Source organism: Eretmochelys imbricata, chromosome 12, assembly GCF_965152235.1.
Source record: "Eretmochelys imbricata isolate rEreImb1 chromosome 12, rEreImb1.hap1, whole genome shotgun sequence".
Classification (NCBI taxonomy): Eukaryota; Metazoa; Chordata; order Testudines; family Cheloniidae; genus Eretmochelys; species Eretmochelys imbricata.
Window position 1 is genome coordinate 4,875,122 of NC_135583.1, and position 26,044 is coordinate 4,901,165.

General features: G+C 45.9%; 1 protein-coding gene across 2 annotated transcripts in view; it reads right to left on the reverse strand.

The window, feature by feature from the left end:
* RANBP10 (RAN binding protein 10) overlaps positions 1–25,690 on the reverse strand; it is a 163,866-nt gene extending 138,176 nt beyond the window's left edge. The window contains exons 1-2 of one of the 2 annotated variants that reach the window (XM_077831096.1): positions 25,414–25,690; positions 24,297–24,408 (exon numbers count right to left, since the gene is read on the reverse strand). In XM_077831096.1, coding sequence (XP_077687222.1) covers positions 24,297–24,408; positions 25,414–25,618 — 317 coding nt within the window. In that variant the 5' untranslated portion in view covers positions 25,619–25,690. The remainder of the gene's footprint in view (positions 1–24,296; positions 24,409–25,413) is intronic. The other variant, XM_077831095.1, reaches the window with a different exon arrangement.
* Between the last annotated feature and the right edge of the window lie 354 nt (positions 25,691–26,044).

Sequence of the window (26,044 nt, forward strand, 5' to 3'; positions counted from 1 at the left end):
TTTGCACTCACATAAATGGCTTGAACACAGAAGACATTCTAGTACCATTTTCTTTACATAACTGTGCTCCAGATTCTAAATTCTAATAAAAGTTTAAGCTTCTAGGCCTTATAGTTGCAAAGATAATAGATAAAATAAACTAAATATAACCAATACAAAACTGCTTGAGTTTGCACACAACCTGAAACACCACATCTAAGATGTGCAAACTGCCTCTTTTCATCTCTATGGATATTAACCCTGCAGCCTAAGGCCTGGTATACAGTACGCGGTTATATCGGAATTAGCCGAGTTAACTCAAAATAAAACTGATTCCGTCCACACGACCAAACCAGTTTTTTCGATTTAAAGGGCTCTTTACTCAGATTTCTGTACTCCACCTCGGCAAGTAGAGTAGCGCTAAAAATGAGATCGCAGTTCCGGGTTACAGGTACAGTGGACGCAATACGACTATATTGGCCTCCGGGAGCTATCCCAGAATGCTCCCTTGTGACCGCTCTGGACAACATTCTGAAGTCCAACGCACTAGCCAGGCAGGCAGTAAAAGCCCTGGGAACTTTTGGAACCAAGCCCTGTTTGGTCACCATTAGCACAGGTGACGCCATCAGCACAGTACACCAGCACAGGCGACCACGCAGAGTCCACCATCACAGGCGACCGTGCAGTCCCGGATTTGCAGATGAGCTCCAGCATGGTCCGAATGGGAGGTACTGGATCTCATTGCATGTTGGGGAGACTAATCTGTTATGGCAGAACGATGTTCCAAAAAAAGAAATGCAAATACGTACGCTAAAGTCTCCAGGGCCATGACGGAAAGTGGCTACTCCAGGGACACAGAACAGTGTCGTACAAAAATCAAGGCGCTCAGGCAAGCGTACCAAAAAGCCAGGGAGGCAAACGGGCACTCTGGGTCACAGCCCCATACATGCCGCTTCTACGGTGAGCTGCATGCAATTATGGGGGGTGACGACACCACTGTCCGTGGACACCTGCAAGGGGGGAATAGCACAGAGCGAGGAGGATGAGTTTTTGGAGGAGGAAGAGGAGGAAGAGGAGGAGGACAGTGCACAGGTGGCAAGTGGGGAATCTGTTTTCCCCCCTAGCCAGGAACTATTCTTAATGCTGGAGCCAATAGCCTCCCCCCACTCCCAGACCATGCTCCCGGACCATGACTCTGGAGAAGGCACTGCTGGTGAGTGAGAGCTTGATCGGAGCCACGCGGTGGGGGGAAACCCAGCCATGCTGGGCTGTTTGCATTTAGTTTAAAGGGCTCATCCCTGCTCAGAGCCTCATCGGAGCCCCACAGTGGGTGGGTGTGTGTGGGGGGTGGAGGTTGTTGTGTGAAGCTATCATCCCAGAGAGCCCGCAGGCTGCCTACAAGCTGAATTCTGTTGCCTGACTTAGTGTGATGGCTTACTCACACCAAAGTGACAGGCACTTCAGTATAAGAGGCAAAATGAGACCTTGTACAGAAAGAGCACATGCTGTGTACTATGAATTGCCTGTTTCACTGAGAAACTGTGTCCCCTTTGTTCTCTAAAATGCATCTTTTAAAATACTACCCTCCCTTTTTCTCCTCCCGCAGCAGGTGCAAATATTTCAATGCGGCCCCTATCTACTCCGTCCCAGAGGCTGGTCCAGATTAGAAGGTGGAAAAAACAAACTCGGGATGACATATTTGCCGAGCTCATGCAGTCCTCCCGCACTGATAGGGCTCAGTTGTATGTGTGGAGGCGAACAATTGCGGAGTCGCGTAAAGCGTTACACGAATACGAAGAGAGGAGGGACGTGCGCGATGAGAGCAGGCAGGACGCTATGGTCAAGCTCATGGGGGAGCAAACTGACATGCTCCGCTGTATGGTGGATCTAATGCGGGAAAGGCAACAAGACCACAGACTGCCGCTGCAGCCCCTGAATAACCGCTCTCCTTCCTCCCCAAGTTTCATAGCCTCCTCACCCAGGCGCCCAAGAACACGGGGGGGGAGGGGGGACGACACACACACGACACGACAGGGAAAGGCTACGGGGACCCACACAGTCAACCCCAGAGGATTGCACAAGCAGCAGAAAGCTAGCATATCCTAAATTTTGATTTGGTTTCTGGACTTGTCCTTCCCTCCTCCTCCACCCCCCAACCCAATACTCCCCCTCCCCCATCTAGCTTCTGATTTCTCTCAATGTTTTGTGCAACAAATAATAAAGAACAGTTTTTAAACAATTGTGACTTTATTTCCTTTCACACACACATATACATATATATATAGGGGGCGGGTAACTTTAAGAGAAACAAACACAACTCTCACACCGTACCCTGGCCATTCATGAAACTGGCTTTCAAAGCTTCTCTGATGTGCAGCGCGCCCTGTTGTCTGGCTGTGTGAAACTGGCCAGCAGGCGAGTTGCCTCAACATCCCAACCCGCCACAAACATCTCCCCCTTACTCTCACAGATATTGTGGAGCACACAACAAGCAGCAATTACAATCGGAATATTGGTTGTGCTGAGATCTAACCGAGTCAGTAAACTGCGCCAGCGTGCTTTCAAACGTCCAAATGCACATTCTACCACCATTCTGCACTTGCTCAGCCTATAGTTGAACTGCTCCTTACTACTGTCCAGGGTGCCTGTGTACGGCTTCATGAGCCATGGCATTAAGGGGTAGGCTGGGTCCCCGAGGATAACTATAGGCATTTCAACATCGGCAACTGTAATTTTCTGGTCCGGGAAGAAAGTTCCTTCCTGCAGCTGTTCAAACAGACCACAGTTCCTCAAGATGTGAGCGTCATGCACCTTTCCCGGCCATCCTACGCTGACGTCGGTGAAACGTCCTTTGTGATCCATCAGTGCTTGCAGCACCATGGAAAAGTACACCTTCCGGTTTATGTACTGGCCACCCCGGTGTTCCGGGGCCAAGATAGGGATATGCGTTCTGTCTATCGCCCCGCCGCAGTTAGGGAACCCCAGCGCATTAAAGCCATCCACAATGGTCTGCACATTTCCCAAAGTCACTACCCTTGACAGCAGCTGGTCAATGATTGCACTGGCTACTTGCAGCACAGCAGCCCCAAAGTAGATTTCCCCACTCCAAACTGATTCCTGACTGACCGGTAGCTGTCGGGTGTTGCAAGCTTCCACAGGGCTATGGCCACTTGCTTCTCAACTGTGAGGGCTGCTCTCATTTTGGTGTCTTTGCGCTTCAGGGCAGGAGACAGTCACAAAGTTCCATGAAAGTGGCCCTATGCATAGAACAGTTTCTCAGCCATTGGGAATCATCCCATACCTGCAACACTATGTGGTCCCACCAGTCTGTGCTTGTTTCCTGGGCCCAGAATCGATGTTCCACAGCCTGAACCTGGCCCAATAGCATCATGATCTCCCAATCGCCACATGCCGTGCCGTCTGTGTCCATGTCCTCACCACTATAGTAATCGCGCTGTCGTTGCTTCCTAGCCTGGTTTTGCTTCCTAGCCTGGTTACTGCACATACTGCTGGATAATGCGTGAGGTATTTACAATGGTCAAAACTGCAGCGGAGATCTGATCAGGCTCCATGGCTAATCCTGGAAAAAGGGCACAAAACGTAGGAGAGCAGAGTGGCAGCAGAAGCTGTGCTGTTCCGTTCATGGTAGCTGAACAACGGCGGAAAATGGTTGTCTGTCCTGGGCTTCCACCTCCGTGAAAGCTACAGAAGACAACATGGAGAAGCTCGGAAGCGTGGCAATAGCGGGAGAGCAGAGTTGGTGGCGGAAGCTGTGCTGCTCGGTTCATGATGGCCGAGCAGAGTTGAGTTAGAGAGGTGGATTCATAGTAGCAGGAGAGCAGCGGTGCACCGTCTGCTGAAAGCAGTACGGCATCTGCACACCGAAAAGGCGCAAAATGATTGTCTGCCGTAGCTTTCTGACAACACACACCCAGAAATACCCGCGAGAATGTTTTTGCCCCATTATGCACTGAGAGCTTAACCCACAGTGCACCGCTCTGACATTTCGAAGCTAGCCTTGATACCGTGGATGCAATCCGCTGAATTCACGCGCTTTAGTGGGGACACAGAAGACCGAATGTATAAAATAGCTTCCAAAAATTCCAATAGAATAATTTAGAAATAGTTTCGTACTGTAGACATAGCCTAAGAGTTACACTCCAAATGTTAACCCTATCACCTATTTCACTGCTGATCATTTCAGCAGAGTACAGCTAACCTGCTGATCTATCACAGCTGGATAAGATGACAGATACCAGGTGGGGAAAACTAATTTCAAGACCTATCTACTCTAAAATTTAATGTTGCCTCTGCCATACTCAAAATGAAGAGGTAAAGAAAATGCCATCTCCAATCCTCAATCTGTCTCCAAGTGCCAAAAACCAGAACTGCTCGACTTCCTGAGAGCCAAAAATCCCAAACCTCCAGCCGTCCAAAAAACTGAAACAAAGAAAACTTTGTTGTCCTGATATTCAGTTAGAACAGGGATACTGTACAGTTTGTATCAAATTTCATATCTAATTCACTAAAAACACTACTGCTGGAGTACCTGTGTATTTTCCACAGAACTTTTAGTTCACCATAGCTGAGAGCTCCAAAACCAGGGCGCATGTTGCAGATTTCTGGTCCAGCTAGCCAGAGTACACAGGGCACTCCACTCATGAACTGGCCTCCTCTCCTGGGGGTCCTTGAAAGACCACAGGAGGGGGAACTGTGGCTAGCAGGAATGTTGGTAAAAGCAGCCCAGGAGCAATAAAGAGAATCACACTACGGCACACTTTTGGAGCTCAACAAGGAAGTCTTTAGATGCTTAAACTGGCAGTGGGCTGGAGCGATAGTAAGGTGAGGTCTGCACTATTTAAAGCTACCATCCCAGCCACAGAAGACATGCACCTTAATTATGACTAAGGGTATGTCTACACTGCAATTAGATACCGAGGGCTGCCAGCTGACACGGGCTAAGGGACTGTTTAATTGCAGTGCAGACAGACATTCAGGCTTGGTCTGTAGCCTGAGCTCTGGGTCCCTCCCACCTTGTAGGGTCCTAGAACCCAAGCTATAGCCCAAGCCCAAATGTCTACACCACAATTAAACAGCCCCTTAGCCCGAGCCAGCTGGCACGTGACAGCCACAATTGTCTAACTGCAGCGTAGCCAGGCCCTAAGAGGCCAGGCTTAAGACTCAAGGAAGGGCCATCTCAACAACAGGCACAAGAGAGCTTTGGAAGAGTCCTACCCTAATAAGCTTTGGATCATGCTGCCACTCACTTCATAGATAAACCATCCTCTAAAGAAGAAAACAACCCAGAAACACACTCAAAGGAATAAGCCAATGATTCAACCAGAACAGATGAAGACGTGACTGTCACCTCAGTTATCTGTGCAGATACCACAGCAACCCATCACTTCTCACCGCACCCCTGCCTAAGAATTTTGATTTGTTTTCCAGAAGTGCCCAAAGGCCACCAACTAGGACTGAGACACTATCACGCAGGTGCCAGTACTAGCAAATCATGCTTCTGACCCCAAGGAGCTCCCAATCAATGCTTTTTTTTTTTTTTTTTTAAGGAAGGAAATTGCAACTGAGTTTATTAAAAGTATTAGACTAAGTTACTCAGTGTTTCAGTCACCGTAAAGTGTCAGAAGGGAATGTGCACACCGCTCTGTCAATGTACCTACATCCAGACCCATAGCACCTCTTGTCCTTGGAGGACTCACACAGCCACCACCAACCCTACAATTTTGCTGCTGGACTTCAATCCTGACCTGCAGCATACTCCTAAACCTCTCAGTCTGCCAGTCAGATTGAACGAATAAATGCTCACTAAGGGAATAGACAGATACTAAAGATATATTCTCAGTTGTTGCTTAAGACAACACATTAACTCAATTTAACATACCGGTCTAACACCACAGCATTCGAACATCACCTCAATGACCCTTCCACCTCAATACCACCACACATTTTAATGGCACAGAACCATTTGCATGGGAAGAGCTCCATCGTGGGTCATGTAGCCTATCTGTTACGGCTAACTAGATGCAAATGTGCCTTATGAAAGAGGCTTGAAGACTTCATAGAAGATAACTTGCTCTTCCACAGCACCTTTCCGCTAGGATTCCAGGTGTTCTACATTTATTAAGCCTGACAAACCCCAAAAGGTAAAGTTATATGCCCTTTGGACATGATGCCATTCCCCCACTCAGACCTGCCCTCTGAAGTGCTCATCCAAAACTAATGAGTCCAGGGTAGAACCAGAATAGGATTCTGGAGTCCCAACACCCAAAGCATTGTTTAAACCTCGAAAACCTGCCTTATAGATTTCAGTCTCCAACCACCACAAGCGACCAATTTCTAGCTCTTCTAGGTGAGTCAAAGCAAAATGGCCCCCCGGAGGAGGGAGAAGTCTATCCATGTGACAGGCAACCTCAGCAGCTGAAAGGCTTTCCTGTAGTGCCAGCATGAGTCCCTGGGGAACCTGCCAAGATACCAGTACAGACAAACGGCTTCTCCATCACGACGTCAGAGAGCACAGAGAGGCCCTCATCTGCAAGTTGGCACTGACCCCCCTCACAGGTACAGGAGAGGAAAGACTGACAATTCAGATCCTTTTAGAAGTGACACTGCTGGGGATGTCACAAGATTCAGTCATTTTCATTTGCAGGCTTCTAAGTGCATTACAAATACCACATGATTGAGATATATAGATATATATATATGGATATAAAGTTACTGTGAAAGCTACACAAATCCCAGCTCATGTTGTATATTATTGTATTAATAGCTCATCCACCACCTACAGCCTAATGGCTTTCACAAACTAGCCATAGCATTCATTCAGGGTAAGCTACTCAGAGAGCTTCATGTGAGCACAGGAAGACAGCTGCGAAAAACAAACCTGCCCTGTAATGTTAAGTGTACCTGGTACATCCTGAAGTTCCACTAATTTCAGTCTGCTGTCACAGTTAAACACACTCAGGAAGTAAACCCAGGCTGGCGGGGATGCAGCAATAGTAAGGCAATGTATTTACATCCTCACGGGCAAAAGGCATGACTTCTGGTGTTCTTAGATTATGAGCTCCTTGGAGGAGAGACCGTGCACTTTGTGTGATTGGAAAGCGCTCAGCACACACTGGGTGCTACCATAAGTAAATAAAACGATAGGGGAGTGCAGATTAATTCAGTCACAGAGGAACATGTGCTTTCCCCCTGGTTCTCAGACAACTCCAGATACTACAAATTACAAATAATCTCTGCCCCTTTGTGTTTGAAATTCTCTGAGAAGCTTAAAAATGAGATTTGCACCTTGATAAATGATAATTTAGCACTTTCCTCCCCACGGTGCTTTACAAATGCTAAAAAAGCCTCAACCCCAATGAAGTAGACAAGACTGAGCCCCATTTTGAAGAGGGAAATGGAGGCAGAAAGTGAACGTTGCGAGCACATGTCAATTATCTACTTGCTGCAGGCCAGAGGTATCCATTTCTTTTTGAGAGTGCCACGCCAATACACTGGACATTTATTACAAATCACATCAATTTCAAGAGGCAAAGTTACAGGCTTGAACATCAGGCTGTAGTCCTAGAATGAGAACACTTATACGCAAGTAAAGAGGAATCAGAACACAGACTGCATTCGCCATGGGTTAGCTTGTTTTGCAGGCCACCACCTTCAGTAAGGCTATGGCGTGCTCTGGACTAATGTTGTCATTCAACAATAATTCCTTGGTTTCACATTTTATTATACAGGCCAGTGAGGACCAGGGAAGCAGGTGAATGCATAGAACTGGCCCCTGAGCAATAAAAATTAACTTATACAAGGTTCCTTTTCTTATTCATAGATTCCTAGGTTAGACAGAACCACTGGGACCATTTAGTCTGACCTCCTGTATAATGCAGGCCAGAGAACTTCTCCATAATAATTCTCGTATGAACTAGAGCAGATCTTTTTAAAAAAATCCAATCTTGGTTTAAAAATAGCCAGTGACAAAGAATCTACCACAATCTTTGGTAAATTGTTCCAAGTCTGAACTAGAGTAGTGTGTGGAAAGCTTATTGGGTCCTGAAAGCATTTATACTTCACAAATAAATTACTAGACCCTAAAATCCTGTCCTTCCAATTAACTTGCTTTCTCACCACCAACTGAGTCCTAACATGATTTAGCTCCAGATCTCACAAATAGCTAGAATCAGAGATTAATGTTTTATTCAAATGATGGGACCTCATGCTGTTCGTAGGGCATAAGGCTTTGGGTTCTAGTTCTTGCCGTTTGAGTTAGATGCTAAAATCAGGTCAGACTTAAGTAAGGAAAAAGATGGCAATCAGAATGGCATTATTTTAAGACCTGAACCTTATCATCCTTTCAATGCTTGAGGCATGCCTTATCCCATTAAAAAACAAGGAACTTCAGCTTCCCAGCTGTATAAAATGTTTTGGGCACCTATGGTTCATGAGATAGTGGCCTTGAAAACACTTGACACTCTTCTATAGCTGAATATAGTGAGTCTTAGAGCAACATGACACTGTGGAATAAAAACTGCACTGCTCTATAACCTGTACTTTAGACTCACCATTGCCTGGCTCAAAGGAGAATCCCAATTTAGTTCACCACAGATAAAAATTAAACACTGCCATAATGCCAGGTGAGGAGAAGATGAGATAGGCAGAGAAATGGTGGGAATTCACAATATCCCATCAAGGATGACTACAAGTGAACCATGGTTTGGAGAGGGGAGGGACCCCACTGTAGGGTAGTTAAGCACTGAAACAAGTTACTTAAGGAGATGGTGGAAACTCCGTTCTTCAGAGGTTATATAACCTTTTCTTTAAAAACACATGTCAGACGTGGTCTAGATAATACTTAGTCCTGCTTCAATGTAGGGGACTGGACTACATGATCTCCTGAGGTACCTTTACAGCCCTACATTTCTATGATTTTATGATTAAGTACCTCAGCAATTGGTGACTGCAAACCACATTCATTCATTGCTTATTCATTTTGATTGTAGACCAGATGAGTGCAATTGTTATCCTATTTGTCCTGTAGACTAACAAAGCATGGTCCCAATCACACTAATGTTGCTAAAAACTGTTTTGTCCCATGTACGTTAGTGGTTCAACCAGTTTCCTCAGCTAACAAGAAGCTGGGCTGCTTAGCAACAGGTCATTTTTCTAGTGCATATGGGAGTCTGAAGGCTGCTAAATGAAAACAAGCCATTCTATCAAAGATGCAAGGCCAAAACCAGTGCACAGGACAGGACTTGCAAACGAAAAGGAGACATGTTCCATACTGCCGACTAATAGCTGAACAGCCTGCTGGTGAAACTGACAGCATTGCCCTCTTGACGCTTCAGCACAGCCTAGCAGAGACAATGTGAATTCAGATCCTGAGATTGGATGATTGACACTGAAAATATGATCTCAAGTTCAAAAGAGTACACTGTGCTACTGTCATCATGGCTTATTTGGATAGCTGGTGCTCTGAAGAGGAAGGAGACCTTTGTTCCTGTCTCTATATGGCAGTTACTATGTCATAGCCCTGATCCAGGAAGGGAAAGGAACACTTCTGATTGAAGGATGGTGCCTATGCCTGACAAGTGGGCAGAGAGCTGAACATAGTTCTCAATGGCCAGAGAATAAAGCATGATTCACAACAGGACTATCTAGGCGTCATGTTGAGTAGAACTCTCACATATTGTGACCATCTTACAAATACAACGACTAAGATCAAAATGCACAACAACCTGCTCAGAAAACTGGCCGGAACGAGATGGGGCACCAACACCCAAACTTTACGCACTTCAGCCTTGGCACTCTTATCCAGCGGCGGATATTGCACTCCAGTATGGGCTCACTCATCTCACACAAAGATGATCAATGTACAACTTAATTCCACTGTGCATATCATTTCAACTACTCCTCTACCATGGTTACCGGTTCTCTGCAATATTGCTCCATTTAATGTTCACAGAGAGGAAAGCATAGCCAAGCTAGTGACGAAATTGCATGATATGCAACATCTACCATTAATTAAAGACTTGTTTAATCCACCACGTGGTCATCTGCCCTCCCCGTCACCTGTTGTGGATAAGTTTATGGGGAGAGGGATTTACAGTAAAGGACACATGGCGAGCTTCATGGTCCGCAAAGAAAGTGACAAATAATTATCTTGACTTGGACCCCACTCAATGTGATTTACCACAAAGGCAATGGAGCCTTCTGAACTGGTTTCATACCGGACATGGAATTTGTGCTGCAGCAGAATTTCAGTGATGTTTTAGACTCAGTCCACTATGTCAATGTGGCCAGCCACAAACCATGACACACACTGCTGAGGACTTCAAAATGTCAACTTCCTGAAGATCTTTGTGCCTTGAACATTGTTGATAAGAATGCTGTGGCTTGGCTTCACTGGATTACATATGCCAAATAAAATAAATGCCTGACCAGGTAAACCAATCTTCAGTAGGACAAGAGAAACCAGTCCAGCACAAAACCTGAAAGACATCCCTCACTCCATGTGCACCTTAGGGCATTAATCACAACTGCACCAAAGCCCAGTGCTCTACAGTGAGGTAACAGGAGGAAGCCAGGTACAAGGCTGGGGTTAGAATGGTCTTGCAATTGAGAAAGGGTAAAGATAAGACACCCTTGCTTTCTCTACCTCCAATGGGGGTTGATCTATCACCCTCAAAATTTACGTCAGGGCTCACCACAAGCTTGTCTTCCCAAACATATTCCAGAGATCCCAGCCTCCAGAACACCAGACCGCTATTAAATTCACGCTCTCCTTTCAATAGTGCTCCAGTTGATAAGATCTTAGCAAAGCAACACTGCAGGGCACAAAAGAGCATTCAATGGCACGTATTATCTTGAAGCAAGGGTTACAAAGAAACCTAAAGCCTGTGCGCACTTCATAGCAGCGAAGGATTAGCACAGAGTAGTGAATTCAGCCACAATCAGCAGCAGAGCTAGGCAAGATTATTTGCGAACATGATCACAATCTGAACTGTGACTTAATTCTAACCATATTCATTCCTTTTTGGTCGTTTTGCCCTGAACATTCAGGTCTTTTTGATTTGCTTAAATATCTGGGGAGCAGCTTCTATTCCTGCAAACGTCAGTAACAAGCATGCAAACGAACATTCCCTCTCAAAACGCTCCCACAGCCACCCCTATATGTGCTGGCTGCTTGGGAGTAAGGGTGTCAGAGACAAGATTAAAAAAAGGGGGAAAGCCAGTAATTTAAAAACATAGGAACATTAAATAAAAGCAAGGGATCATTCAGCAAAAGCAGCCGCGGGAATGATTAGGTAAAGAATCGTGAACACGTCCATCTCCAAAAACATGGAACTAGGTGTCTGCAGCATGGCCAGGCGATGGATCGATACCCAGGGACAACCATGCTATAAAACCGCCACTACCGAAAGCAGATGGCCAGAGAGATAGATCTGCTGATATCTGCGAGCCATCAGAACTCTGTCAAAAGGCAACTGACAGGGAGAGCCATCAGACCCACCACAAGCTAAAAACAAACAAAGTTGTCAAAGCAGCACTGCAAGTGAGGGAAAAGGGGGAAGGAAGCAGAGGTTACTTGGTAGAAGTCTGCTAGACAGAAATATAAAGGCCAGATGTATTGGCTCTCTCCTTTAGTCATGAAGAATCCCAGCTATTTTAAAATCTGGGGCATAACATACTTAGACAAATATGATAATTATTCTGTGCAAGAGAGGACAGGAAAAGATCTTAAATGTCCCGAAATTGACTAAGCCAGCTTAGTTCCTAAGGGTATGTCTACACTACGAAATTAGGTCGAATTTATAGAAGTCAGTTTTGTAGAAATCGTTTTTATATAGTCAAGTGTGTGTGTCCCCACAGAAATGCTCTAAGTGCATTAAGTGCATTAACTAGGCGGAGTGCTTCCACAGTACCGAGGCAAGCGTCGACTTCCGGAGTGTTGCACTGTGGGTAGCTATCCCACAGTTCCCGCAGTCTCCGCTGCCCATTGGAATTCTGGGTTGAGATCCAATGCCTGATGGGCCTAAAACATTATTGCGGGTGGTTCTGGGTACATATCGTCAGGCCCCCGTTCCCTCTGCTGATGAGCTCTGCATGGTCACCTGCAGCTTGCCACGCTGGCCAAACAGGAAATGAGATTCAAAAGTTCGCGGTTCTTTTCTTGTCTACCTGGCCAGTGCATGTGAGTTGAGAGTGCTGTCCAGAGCGGTCACAATGGAGCACTCTGGGATAGCTCCCGGAGGCCAATACCATCAAATTGTGTCCACAGTACCCCAAATTCAACCCGGCAAGGCCGATTTAAGCACTAATCCCCTTGTCGGGGTGGAGTAAGGAAATCGATTTTAAGAGCCCTTTAAGTCGAAAAAAAGGGCTTCATCGTGTGGACGGGTGCAGGTTTACATCGATTTAACACTGCTAAATTCGACCTAAAGTCCTAGTGTAGACCAGGGCTAAGCCTCTCTGTAAACTGTCCACTGAAAAATTCCACGCTCCAAGGAGGTCTTCAGACAAGGTTCCTGTTTACACGTGTCGGTCAGCCAATCCAGGGAGCAAACACACTGAGACCCTGTGACCAATCAAACTGCTCAAATAGCAGATACACACAGGAGCAAAGACACAAATAGTTCACAAAAATCTCAACGTTGTTTGCAAAACCTACAGGCTAAACAGTTATGAACGTGACACTGATAAAATCGTGAGCTGTTTGTGGACAGGTCATGAACAGAAGAGGGTCACCACAAACAGTTCTGCCAGCTTTGCTAAATAAGGTAAGCTACAGGACGCCGCAGGAATCAAGCCATGCTAACTGCTGATGCTCAAGAGTGCCCTATGACGACACAGGAAGTTCAAAGGCCAGCAAGTCTTAGGGATCAATTGCAGCAGACTGCTGGGATCTCCACTGTACCAGGCCAGCTTATTCAGTTCCTCCTCTCCAGTCTCCAAGAGATGAGGAGCATGGTACCTCCATAAAGAGGAAGCAGTGTCAGCAAACAACATGCCCTCTCCACTCCTCCTAGACACTCACCTGAGATTGAGGTTTTATAAGTGTCCTGGTGCCCTAAACCATAGGTGGACCTCTTGGAGAGTGAAACAACATACTGCAGTAATATACAGATGGTGCACAGCCCCTGGGAGAGAGCTTGTGCTTCCAGCCGTGACAAATATGTAGAATAGCTCTATGGTAGCTGTGAATTCATGGATACTAAGGTCAGAAGGGACCATTATGATCATCTAGTCTGACCTCCTGCACAACACAGGCCACAGAATCTCACCCACCCACTCCTGCGAAAAACTTCACCTATGTCTGAGCTATTGAAGTCCTCAAATCGTGGTTTAAAGACTTCAAGGAGCAGAGAATCCTCCAGCAAGTGACTCGTGCTCCATGATACAGAGGAAGACAAAAAACCTCCAGGGCCTCTTCCCAACTGCCCTGGAGGGAAATTCCTTCCCGACCCCAGATATGGCGATCGGCTAAACCCTGAGCATATGGGCAAGATTCACCAGCCAGATACTACAGAAAATTCTTTCCTGGGTAACTCAAATCGCACCCCATTTAACATCCATCACAGGCCATTAGGCCTATTTACCATGAATATTTAAAGATCAATTAATTACCAAAATCCATGTTATCCCATCATACCATCTCCTCCATAAACTTATCGAGTTTAATCTTAAAGCCAGATAGATCTTTTGCACCACTGCTTCCCTTGGAAGGCTATTCCAAAACTTCACTCCTCTGATGGTTAGAAACCTTCGTCTAATTTCAAGTCTAAACTTCCTGGTGGCCAGTTTATATCCATTTGTTCTTGTGTCCACATTGGTACTGAGCTTAAATAATCATAGAATATCAGGGTTGGAAGGGACCTCAGGAGGTCATCTAGTCCAACCCCCTGCTCAAAGCAGGACTGATCCCCAACTAAATCATTAATTCCTCTCCCTCTCCAGTATTTATCCCTTTGATATATTTATAGAGAGCAATCGTATCTCCCCTCAACCTTCTTTTAGTTAGGGTAAACAAGCCAAGCTCCATGAGTCTCCTTTCATAAGGCAAGTTTTCCATTCCTCGGATCATCTTAGTAGCCCTTCTCTGTACCTGTTCCAGTTTGAATTCATCCTTTTTAAACATGGGAGACCAGAACTGCACACAGTATTCCAGGTGAGGTCTCACCAGTGCCTTGTATAATGGTACCAAAACCTCCTTATCTCTACTGGAAATACCTCACCTGATGCATCCCAAGACGCATTAGCCTTTTTCACAGCCATATCACATTGGCGGCTCATAGTCATCCTATGATCAACCAATACTCCAAGGTCCTTCTCCTCCTCCGTTACTTCTAATTGATGCGTCCCCATCTTAAAACTAAAATTCTTGTTATTAATCCCTAAATGCATAGCCTTACACTTCTCGCTATTAAATTTCATCCTATTACTACTACTCCAGTTTACAAGGTCATCCAGATCCTCCGGTATTATATCCCAGTCCTTCTCTAAATTGGCAATACCTCCCAGCTTTGAATCATTCGCAAATTTTTATTAGCACACTCCCACTTTTTGTGCCGAAGTCAGTAATAAAAAGATTAAATAAGATTGGTCGCAAAACTGATCCTTGAGAAACTCCACTGGTAAACTCCCTCCAGTCTGACAGTTCACCAACCTTTCAGTAGGACCCATTGTAGTCTCCCCTTTAACCAATTCTTTATCCACCTTTCAATGTTCATATTGATCCCCATCTTTTCCAATTTAACTAATAATTCCCCATGTGGCACAGTATCAAACGCTTTACTGAAATCTAGGTAAATTAGATCCACTGCATTTCCTTTGTCTAAAAAAATCTGTTACTTTCTCAAACAAGGAGATCAGGTTGGTTTGGCACGATCTACCTTTTGTAAAACCATGTTGTATTTTGTCCCATTTACCATTGACTTCAATGTCCTTAACTTCTTTTCTCTTTCAAAATTTTTTCCAAGACCTTGCATGCTACAGATGTCAAACTAACAGGCCTGTAGTTACCCGAATCACTTTTTTTCCCTTTCTTAAAAATAGGAACTATGTTAGCAATTCTCCAATCATACAGTACAACTCCTGAGTTTACAGATTCATTAAAAATTCTTGCTAATGGGCTTGCAATTTCTTGGGCCAATTCCTTTAATATTCTTGGATGAAGATTATCTGGGCCCCCCGATTTAGTCCCATTAAGCTGTTTGAGTTTCGCTTCTACCTCAGATATGGTAATATCTACCTCCATAGCCTCATTCCCATTTGTCATGCTACAATTATCCCTAAGATCCTCTTTAGCCTTATTAAAGACTGAGGCAAAGGATTTGTTTAGATATTGGCTATCGATATTGTTTATTTATATGGCTATAGAACCTTTTACTATTGGTTTTAATTCCCTTTGTAAGGTCCAACTGTACTTGACTTTTAGCCTGTCTCACTTTATCCCTACATGTTCTGACCTCAATAAGGTAGCTTTCCTTGCTGATCCTTCCCATCTTCCACTCCCTGTATGCTTTCTGCTTTTTCTTAATCACCTCTCTGAGATGCTTGCTCATCCAGCTTGGTCTACAACTCCTGCCGATTAATTTTTTCCCCTTTCTTGGGATGCAGGCTTCCGATAGCTTCTGCAGCTTTGATTTAAAGTAATTCCAGGCCTCCTCTGCCTTTAGATCCATAAATTCTTCAGTTCAATCCACTTCCCTAACTAATTTCCTTAATTTTTCAAAGTCAGCCCTTTTGAAATCAAAAACCCTAGCTGCAGATTTATTTTTGTTAATCCTTCTGTTCAGTTTGAACTGAATTAGCTCATGATCACTTGAACCAAGATTATCCCCTACAACCATTTCTTCTATGAGGTCTTCACTACTCACCAAAACCAACTCTAAAGTGGCATCCCCTCTAGTCGGTTCAGCAACTACTTGATGAAGAAATCCATCAGCTAACACATCTAGGAAAATCTGAGCCCTATTATTATTACTAGCACTCGTCCTCCAGTCTATATCTGCGAAGTTAAAGTCTCCCATGATCACGCAGTTTCCATTAGTATTTACTTCATTAAAAACATTAAAGAAGGCTCTATCCATATCCAGATTAGATCCCGGCGGTCTATAGCACACCCCAAGCACTATCCCAGGGGAGGCTCTAATAGTTTTCTTCCCCAATGTAATTTTTGCCCGGACGGACTCTGTCTTATCCATTCCATCGCTTCTTATTTCTTTACATTCTACCTCATCACTGATCTACAATGCTACTCCACCACCTTTACCTTTATTTCTGTCTTTCCTAAACAGCACATAACCTTCAATACCTGTAGTCCAGTCATAACTACTATTCCACCACGTTTCTGTTATCCCTATAATATCCGGTTTCACTTCCTGCACCAGTAGCTCTAGTTCCTCCATTTTGTTACCTAGGCTCCTTGCACTGGTGTACAAACATCTTAATTTTTGCTGTTTGGCCTCACTTACATTCTGTACCCTATTAGGCACGGTCATTCTACAGCCAGTATAACCTATTAGACTGGTATCCACACTGCCCTTCCTCCTTATGTACATTCTCCTACCCATGGCTGTATCCTTTCTTACTTCGTTTTCTTCCCTCTCAATGCTAAAATCCGGCGTGGAGATTACCTGGACATCTCCCGACCATCTCCCCCAAATTCCTAGTTTAAAGCTCTCTTAATCAGTTGTGCCAGCCTCCATCCTAGAAGTCTATTTCCTTCCCTACTCAGATGAAGGCCATCCCGAGAGAACTGTCCTCTGTCCATGAATGCCTCCCAGTGGCCATACATCCCAAAGCCCTCCTTATAGCACCACTGCCTGAGCCATCTGTTGATAGTTATAATCTTGTCACACCTTTGTTGCCCTTCTCTAGGAACAGGCAGAATCCCACTAAAGATTACCTGAGCCTTGATTTCCTTAAGCGTCTTCCCCAGCCTAGCATAGTCTCCCTTCATACTTTCCAGCGAGAATCTAGCCGTATCATTTGTTCCCACATGAAGGATAATTAGGGGATTCTTTCCCGCTCCCTTTAGGATCCCTTTCAACCTCAGGTCTACATCCCGTATCTTAGCACCTGGAAGACAGCACACCCTTCTATTCTCTGGATCAGCTCTGGTTACAGGCCTGTCTATTCTTCTCAGTAAAGAGTCCCCGATCACATAGACCTGCCTTTTCCCGGTGACGGTGCTATTCTCCAGTCTACCCCCGTTCCCTCTGGCTGCAAGTTTTTTCCATTTCTATTCTCCCTTGTAACCCTCTTCAACCCATCCTATATCCGTTGGGGCTCATATTTGGTGTAGTCTCCACTGACTCTTACCCTTTTCCTATAGCACTAGCCGCTCTTCTCTTCTTCCTTGCCCTTCCACCTTCAGCGACTACCTGCTGAGCCCCTTCTTCATTTTCCAACTCTGCAAACCTGTTCTTGAGCTCTATTTCTCCTTCACTAGCCCGTCTGTTCCTCTGCCTGGTTCTTTTAGTCACATGCTTCCACTGACCCCTTTCTTCACTCAGTCTCCCCTCAGAATTCCCCAGCCCGGCTTCCATTTGCAAGTCTGAGCTTTTCCCTTCAGATACCTCATGTCTTTGCTCCATAATCTGCTCAAACCCCGTCCTAAACTCAACCAGACTTTCCACCTGCATCTCCAAACCTCGAATCTTTTCCTCCATCAGCTCTATCAGATGGCATTTCATGCAGACAAAACCCTTACCAGGTACCCCCTCCAGGATCATGTACATACCACTGCTTCCACATCCAGTCATCCTCATTGTGTCTTCCACTACATGGGTCACTCCCACTGCTGCCTCTGTATCTGCCATAGCCTTCCCACCTAAACCCTGTTAATCTGGGAAACACAAACCGCACCAAAACACCACCCCCCCCAGCAAAACCAAATCCCAAACAAGTACCACAAGACAAACTCCCCTTACAGAATTCCCACTCAAACTCCCCTGTTTACAGCTCTGTTTGCTGGCTCCTGGGCCGCTGCAGCTGTCTGGGCCGCTGCCTGGCTGGCTACCTTTTAGGACCCCTACTCAGAGAAGCCCCGTCCCCTAATCAGGGCTCAGCTTCTCCCCCAGCACAAAGCCCCTGCAAGCCTCTACACGTACAAAGAGGCACCCAGGTGTGCCTTCAAGTCCTGAGCTCTTGCCCCTAGGCCAGCAGGGGTTGTGAGACAGCCTTTCCCAGCCATCACATCGATTTGACAAACTGAGAAACAATACTGACAGGTTCCAGAGTAAACCCCAGTCAGTCTTCCTTAGCTAGAAGGGTGGCGGTCACAAGTCACAGCCTGGAATGTGGAGGGAGTAAAGCTGGGGAGAGTGGGTGAACCCAACGGGGGAGGGATAGCTCAGTGGTTTGAACACTGACCTGTTAAACCCAAGGTTGAGAGTTCAATCCTTGAGGGGGCTATTTAGGGATCTGGGGCAAAAATTGGAGATTGGTCCTGCTTTGAGCAGGGGGTTGGACTAGCTGACCTCCTGAGGTCCCTTCCAACTCTGATATTCTGTGATTCAATGATAGGCTCTAAAACGGGCAAGGGTTCCTTATGGGGCACCAGGCAGTGCTCTTTGGATATTGCACTTTGTTTTGGAACATCCACCTGGGACCCAAGCCAATGTTTACCAATGCTTAGACAACAGAGCAGCCTAGGGATGGGGAAGGGCAAGGAAACAGGTCTTTGTGTGTTCTCTGTGCACATGCAGTCCTCCAGTAGAGCATCTTGAGAAGAGAAGCTGCATTAAACAGTATGGAAAGACAACATGGAGGGAAGCTGCTCTTTTAATGGGCGGAGAACATCGTGTTCTGCATCGTGGTCAAGAGCTACCAACATGTTTTCAGTTCTTGCCACTTACAGAGTCTCCAAGAATTCAGTTCTGTCTCGGGTCCAAAGAGCTTACTGAATGAGAACTAGTGTTGGGAAAGTTTTTTAGCCCTGCGTCCATCAGCACCACCTTATCACCATCAAATAACCCTAGCACGATCACAGCACTAGCTCAAGGCACATCAGTCTCAGACTCCCCTTTATCTAAAAGGTATTGTAGAAAAGCAAAATTTGTTGCCACGGAGTGAAATAAAAGCTAGTAATCTGACTCCCTCAGAATGCTCCTTTTGTACCGTGGAAGCTGCCCAGAGTGGCCACGTACGTTGGCAAGTGCCACCACTTTACTTAGGCCTGGCCATGGAGTCTTGCCATAATGCCACTCGCTAATCAGAAAAGTCACATCTCCAATGCAGTTAATAAAACAAAGTAACCTACTTCATGCTAAGCAAAATCATATTCAGACATCCCCATCCAAAACCACAACCACACTTACTGAAACTGGTTCTCCCAGCACCCTAATCCAGCCAGCCTTCCTTTGCCATTTCATTTGATCATTTAGCCATTTCAAAACACGGGCAAATAAGACATCACAGTACCCAGCAATGTAAACCCAGTGAGCAGCAGCACTACACATCCCTCATCCCATCATCAAACTAAATGGTTGTCAATACAGCAAGAAACAGTATGTTTAAAGACCTACAAGCTACAAAGCTGAAATTATGGATTTGAAGTAGGCAGCTTGGAAAGTCCTTCAAGAGTCCTCTTGACCTGCTTTCTAAGGGATTTCAGATACTGTTGGAACACTCTTCTTCTCTCCTCCTTATTCAATTCCGGTACGCCACGTCATTAAACAGAAATCATTAGCATCACGGATGTACCAAGCACTGCCAAACTCAGTAGCGGTATAGACACATTCACGTGACACACTGTTACAAATACTCTAGGCCCCAAACCAAGTCTGAAAAGTAAAACATTAAGGATCAGACAAAGCCCACAAAAGGGAGTTCTGAGTTAGTGAGGCTGTAGCAGCCTTATTGTTTCCAGGTACCACAGCACAATTTAGCAAAGGGTCCCAGACCTGAGAGATGTTACATACTCTGGGAGGTCTTTGAAAAGCCAGCACAGTATGTATAGTGCTGCACAGCCTCCAATACAGGATCCAGTACTGCAATGCCTAGGACAAGCAATCTTTATGGGTGCTGCAGCAGCCATAACACAGAACCTACATGCTTTTGTGGTTTAGGTCTCAGTCTGAGTACTCTCAATGCAGCTGTGTATCTAATTTCTCCCTCCTCCAGCAACAGGGAAACAAGTACAGACATGCCTTTGACATCAAAACGAGGTCTTGGCAAACTCTCCAACACATTGTTTTGGTATGGTGTCGTCGTGTCATCGCCATAGGCTTACTGACATTTGGTTTTTATACCACTACGGTGTTGGTAGACATGGCAGTGTACTTCATAAGATTATGATGGGAAATAATGACCATTATGGTGTGCAGCAGAGAAATGGCTTGTCAAGATCAAGAGCTCTGCCCTCGGGAGTCAACCAGCAAGTTAACGTGATTCTGCCATCTCCACATGAGATGGACCTAGTCCACCTTAAGGACAAACTAACTGTGCCTTCGGGCGCTATCATAATATAAATATTTACTCCTACTAATGCAGTCCAAATTGGAATCCCTACTATGGTTGGCAATTTCCTGGGGAAAACACAGTTTAGGACAGGGGAGGTTAAACTGGGAAACTTGGAAAAATAATTGCATCAGTGTCCAGCAAGTTCAGCAAGCATATAACAAATCTTTTCAAACTTTGGATACATCCAGTCAAAACTGAGGAATAGGCTTGGTCTATCCACTACAGAATGATGCATGGCCAAATGGACCTGGACTGGAAGTTTGCAACTCTACATGCTTCTGATTGCTTAATGCATCAAGCCTACAATTCTGCATTAATGGTGTTTTCATGTAATCAAATGTTTGACTCCTGTTTACACAATATTGAACACTGAAATATGAGTCATAACATGCATAACTTCTTTGAGAAAATGCCAAATCAAAATATATAGATATTTCAATATTCAGTACATATTAATATTAATCTTAATGCATTTTACTTTTTGTTTGTACAATTGTAAATCTGCAAATCTACTATCTTAGGCAACCACAATTTGTATATATAACTAAAACTAAGTGTAACGTGGTGTGCATTAATGGAACAGTTTTTAAAATAGAAAATGCCTTAAACTGGGATTAACTAGTTTTTCCACGGGTGATAAAAAACACCTCTGGTAAATACCATGCCATACCTAGCCCCTACAATCCAAGCTGGCAGAAGGCCTCTATGAAGCTCTTTTTATAAACAGTCACATTTCCTGATTTCAGTCCTCACTGGTGAAAGCAGCACCCTTCCCAAATGAGAAACCATGCCCATGATTTGATTTTGGTTAGGTTCCTCACTCTACTTCTCACAATCTCCTACACTGCCTTGTATCCAATGTGTCCTCACATCTGCAAAGGACTCCTGTACTATACCAATTTCACCCTAGATTGTTCTCCCCTCTGGATAGCTACACTTGTGTTCACACTTCAGGCAACAGAAAATACTTGTACAGCAGGTGGGCATCAATTTCATCCTGGCTAGCTCATCTACACAAGCCAGGTGATGAGAACCAGATGTAACAGTCACCATGCTTGCTAACTACACAACATTACATTAGATTTTCCCTTCTCCTCGTAACATCCCTAGCAGAATGCAGAATCCCATGACCCCCAATACACCCTTTAATTTTGCTCCCAGAAAAATGCTTACCGTAGTGATAAACATGCAACAGAGGGCTGGATGGGATTCAAACTAAGTACTCAACACTACTCACTGAACTGCCTCTTGGAGAACACTGTAAAGTGACAACATTCACATTCTGCTTCTAATATCATGGACACAATGTACCACCTCTGCTGTGCTTCCAGCCGTTACTGCCCTACAGAGCTGGATTGGAAAATCAATCCAAAGTCAGCCCATAGGAACCGATGTTATTTCAATGGCTAGATTTAATGGGAAGAATAGTCTAATTTTGGCATTCTGCCTCCAGCACTAGGATTTCCCAATCCCACAGCTGTTGCCTGTCACTAACCCCTATGGTGTAATCAGCCTTCAGAAAACAACCTAATCAAGTGGAAATCCAGGGCCCAGACTGATGGTAGAAGATACACAGTTCCAACCTACATTCACAAAGGCCTTGTTTTCTTCCCTTTAGATAGCTCTTCTTCTCACTGCACACGGATAGTTTCTGGACAAGATGATTGACCTCCTCCCAGAGCTTAATTACTGCTACTCCTTTTCATCCAGCAAACGTAATGGTTGAGACATAAGGTTCAAACCCTTCCAGACCTCAGATTTGGAAATCACCACCCTTTGCTACACTTCCAAACACTGAGGGCTAAAGCCAGCATTAGAAGCAGGATTTGTATCAGAATATTAGTCACTAAGCCAGCCCCAAAGTGTCCTGATTTCTCAACTGGGCCTTTCAGGAGGCTGGCTGGCTTGTGTGAATAAATCTAGGGAGCGTCTACACTTGAAACACAGCAGCAGCACAGAAGCAGTGCTGCACCTGCACTACTGTAGCACTTCAATGTAGACATCCCTACAGTGACGGGAAGAGTTCTCCCACTATCCGGAAAGGCAGTAGACAGGCTGATTCCCCACTCTGGCACTTTGAGTGCAGAAGGTGAGGGCCCACAAGAATTCTAAAAATTAATACTGGCCACTCCAGGCTTGTATTAAACTCCCAAGGTTACAGCTTCTCTCTGACCTTGGATGGGTAGATGCTGCCACCACCCAAATGCAAAAAAAAACCCTTTTGAGAACCAGAAAGGTGCACTTGGGAATTCCATCCTCAAGGCCTTTCACCACCTCTCCGGGGAAGAGCTGAGAAAGAAAAACAAAGGAAATCATCTTTTGCCACCAACTAATTAAACAACATGCACAAACTTCTTAGGGAGACAAAAATCCAATCCTGTTCTTAAAAAAGGTATTTTCTTTCTTTTTGTTTTTAATAAAATTTACATCTGGAACTTAGGCTTTTTGCTAAATCAAAAAAAAAAACCTATTACAAAAATTAAGCATCAAGAATAGCTCTCTTGAGATTCAGCTTAAGGTTACAAGCAAAACAAAAGCACCTGGGGTTAGCACAGAGGAGTCCACAAGCCAATAAGAAATAAAAGAAATAATCATGTCTTCCTAGACATTCCCTGATTTACTTACATATCTGGGATTTCAGATAAGCAATCTCTAGGTATGAACTGACGGTTTATCATACCTGGCGTCAAGCTTCCTACATCATAGTTCAGCCCTGTTCCTGCTCTGTGTCTCCTCTCTCCAGAGAGCAACAGAACCACAAAGGGAAAGTTTTTTCCCCAATTTTAAAAAATTCTAGCCCTCCCATTGGCTCTTTTGGTCAGGTGCCCACGCCCTTCTTTTTACCTATGGGCTTTTTTAACCCTTTACAGGTAAAGCAAGTAGACTACAGCTACCAAGAGGGATTTTAGAGCTAACTGGCTGGCTGGGTGTCCACAAAAGGGAGCTACCCTTCCTCTCATGTATCACACAGGTCAACAGAAGAATTGTTCCGTCGACCTAGTGCTGTCTAAAACAGGGATTAAGTCAGTTTAACTACATCGCTCAGGGGTGTGGATTTTTCCCACCTACGAGCAATGTAGCTGGGTCAACCGCACTCTAATGTAGAGCAAGCTCTACAAAATCGCAATTCTCTGTGATTAATGACCCATGTCACTCCCTCATTCACTCACATTGCCTTAACTGTTTAGCAAAGCTTCCACACATTTTGACATGAGTGAATCCTTGACGGGAAATACTTCAGTTTATGGGCTATCCCCTCCCAGACTTTAGAAACAGAGACAATTTTCCATTTCCCCTGAAGTTAAGGGATACAGGAAACCAGTCCAGCTATCAAGGATGTTGCAATATTCGTTTACTCAGTTCCAGCAGTCTGTTAGTTATTCAGACATAACTGAAACAAAAGGAACAGTATTGAATTTCAAACTCCATTAGAGACATAAAAGCGGCAATGAGTCCTGTGGCACCTTACATACTAACAGACGTATTGGAGCATGAGCTTTCGTGGGTGAATACCCACTTCATCGGATGCATGTAACGGAAATTTCCAGAGGCAGGTATAAATATGCAAGCAAGAATCAGGCTAGGGATACTGAAATTAGAGACTTAGTACTTCTCAAGTTGTCATAATTACCCATACAAAACAGCAAAGACAGCAGCTACATTCCCATATATATTATTGGCTTGCCACCTGTTGACTACACAGACATAACCACTCACCACATATCTGCCTATTATAAATGTCATCTGAGTGACCTCTAACCCTTCCAACAAGGGAGATTGAGCAAAACAGAACTAGTAAACACATATAAAACACTGGAATCAAATTAGAGCAGTGCACTTACCCATCTCTACCTTTACTGACAATCTTCACTTCAAAGTAATAAATGCCACAAGCTGCAGGGATGGGGTGTGTAGCCCTGACTGATGCAGCATCTTTGTGATTTTTCCCATGACCTAGGAAAGAGTTGAATGAGTACTTAATGGGTGCAAGGTCCTAGGCCCTTCATTTCAAAATAACACTACATGAACAGAGTAAAGGACTTGCAACAGCAAAATTCATTCTGCGTCTACTGAGAAATTAGAAGATGACTTCTCAGCCAGTTAAAAAAAACCACAAGCCTGCACTGCCACCATGTAAATAACCTACAATATGTGCTCCTGCAGCTTTCCCTTTGCCTACCCTCTTAAGGTGCTGAGAAAGAAGCATAATGCTACCCCCCGTTTTGAAATCTCAGCACCCAAAACAAACCAATTGTGCAAGATGAAGATGACATCAGTGTTTATTAGGCTGAGGGGAGAGGGTATGCTCAGCTCTCTCTGGCTATTCTGGAAAGGCAGCCTCCATCACAGTGGGGAGGGAAGAAATATGAAATCATGGGTCTTAGAGCTCTGAACTTGACTGGTTTCCTATGAACTCAAGTGGTGGGGAGGTACGCAGCCAGGAGCCCCTCTCGCCGGCATTGTAAGGGGGTGACAGAGACAACAGGAGACCCTACGGGGGAAGAGCCTTACAGAGAAGAAGCCAGGCCCCCAGCTAAATGACACCGCAAAGTGTTATATAAGGCAGGAACGCGGGGGTTGGGCTCAGCGCCGCTTTAGCTCTCCCTCGCCCGGGGAAACCTCAGGGACGGCTCAAGCCCCAAACCGCCCCCACAAATCAGAGGGGCAGTTCGGCGTGGTTTGTGGTAGCGACTGAGACTGGGGGGTAGACACACGATCCCCGAACTACGGCCCCTCTGCCCGGCCCGGTTCCGCTCCCCCGCAGCAGGGGACCGCCTGGGCAGGGAGAACCCGCCCCCCCCGGCCCCTCTTCCCAGGGAGGTGCAGGCTGCACCCAGGCCCCCGCCCCGCGCAGCGCCTCAGCGGCCCGGCTGCCCTGGACCAGCCCGGTGCCGGCTCCCCGCGGCCCCGAGGGCGGCCGGACTCCCGGCCCGGGGCTCCCGGCGCGGCTGCCGGCACCTTTGTAGTGGACGCGCAGGTTGCCCTGCGAGAGGCCGATGTAGTTGTACTTGTCCTTGGGGCTCCAGGAGCGGGGCAGCGGCGTCTCGGCCTGGTTCACGGCCGGGTAGAGGCGGCGGAGGCGCTGGCTCAGCTCCTGCTCCTCGAGCGGGCACGACAGCCCCCCGTCCCCCCCGTGCAAGCTCCCTGCACCCGGATCCGCCATCTTGGATTCGCTATTGTGTCACCAGACGGGGAGCGAGGCCCAGCTCCCTCCGCCAGCCAATGGGCTGCGGGCCCGGCCACAATGGGGCCGCGGCCCCGACGGGAATCCGAGTCCGCTCCCCACCCCTGACAAGCCACTTCCCGCACGCCCTGACTACAACTCCCGAGAGGCACCGCGCCAAAGGCCCCGCCCCCGCGCTGTGGCGCATTGCACGCTGGGAAGGAGAGTTCGCTGGAGCTGCTGCCCACATTGGCAAAGGTGGCGCAAGGCACTACAAGCCCCAGAGCGCCGCCGAAGAGCCAGGCACGGCGCCGTGTTCAGAACTGTGCCCGGCGCATACCGGTGTGGGGACCCCCATAAGCAACGTCCTGGGAAACGCCCTCTCCCAGGGCTAAACCCCTGCTACACACACCAACCCTGGTCCCG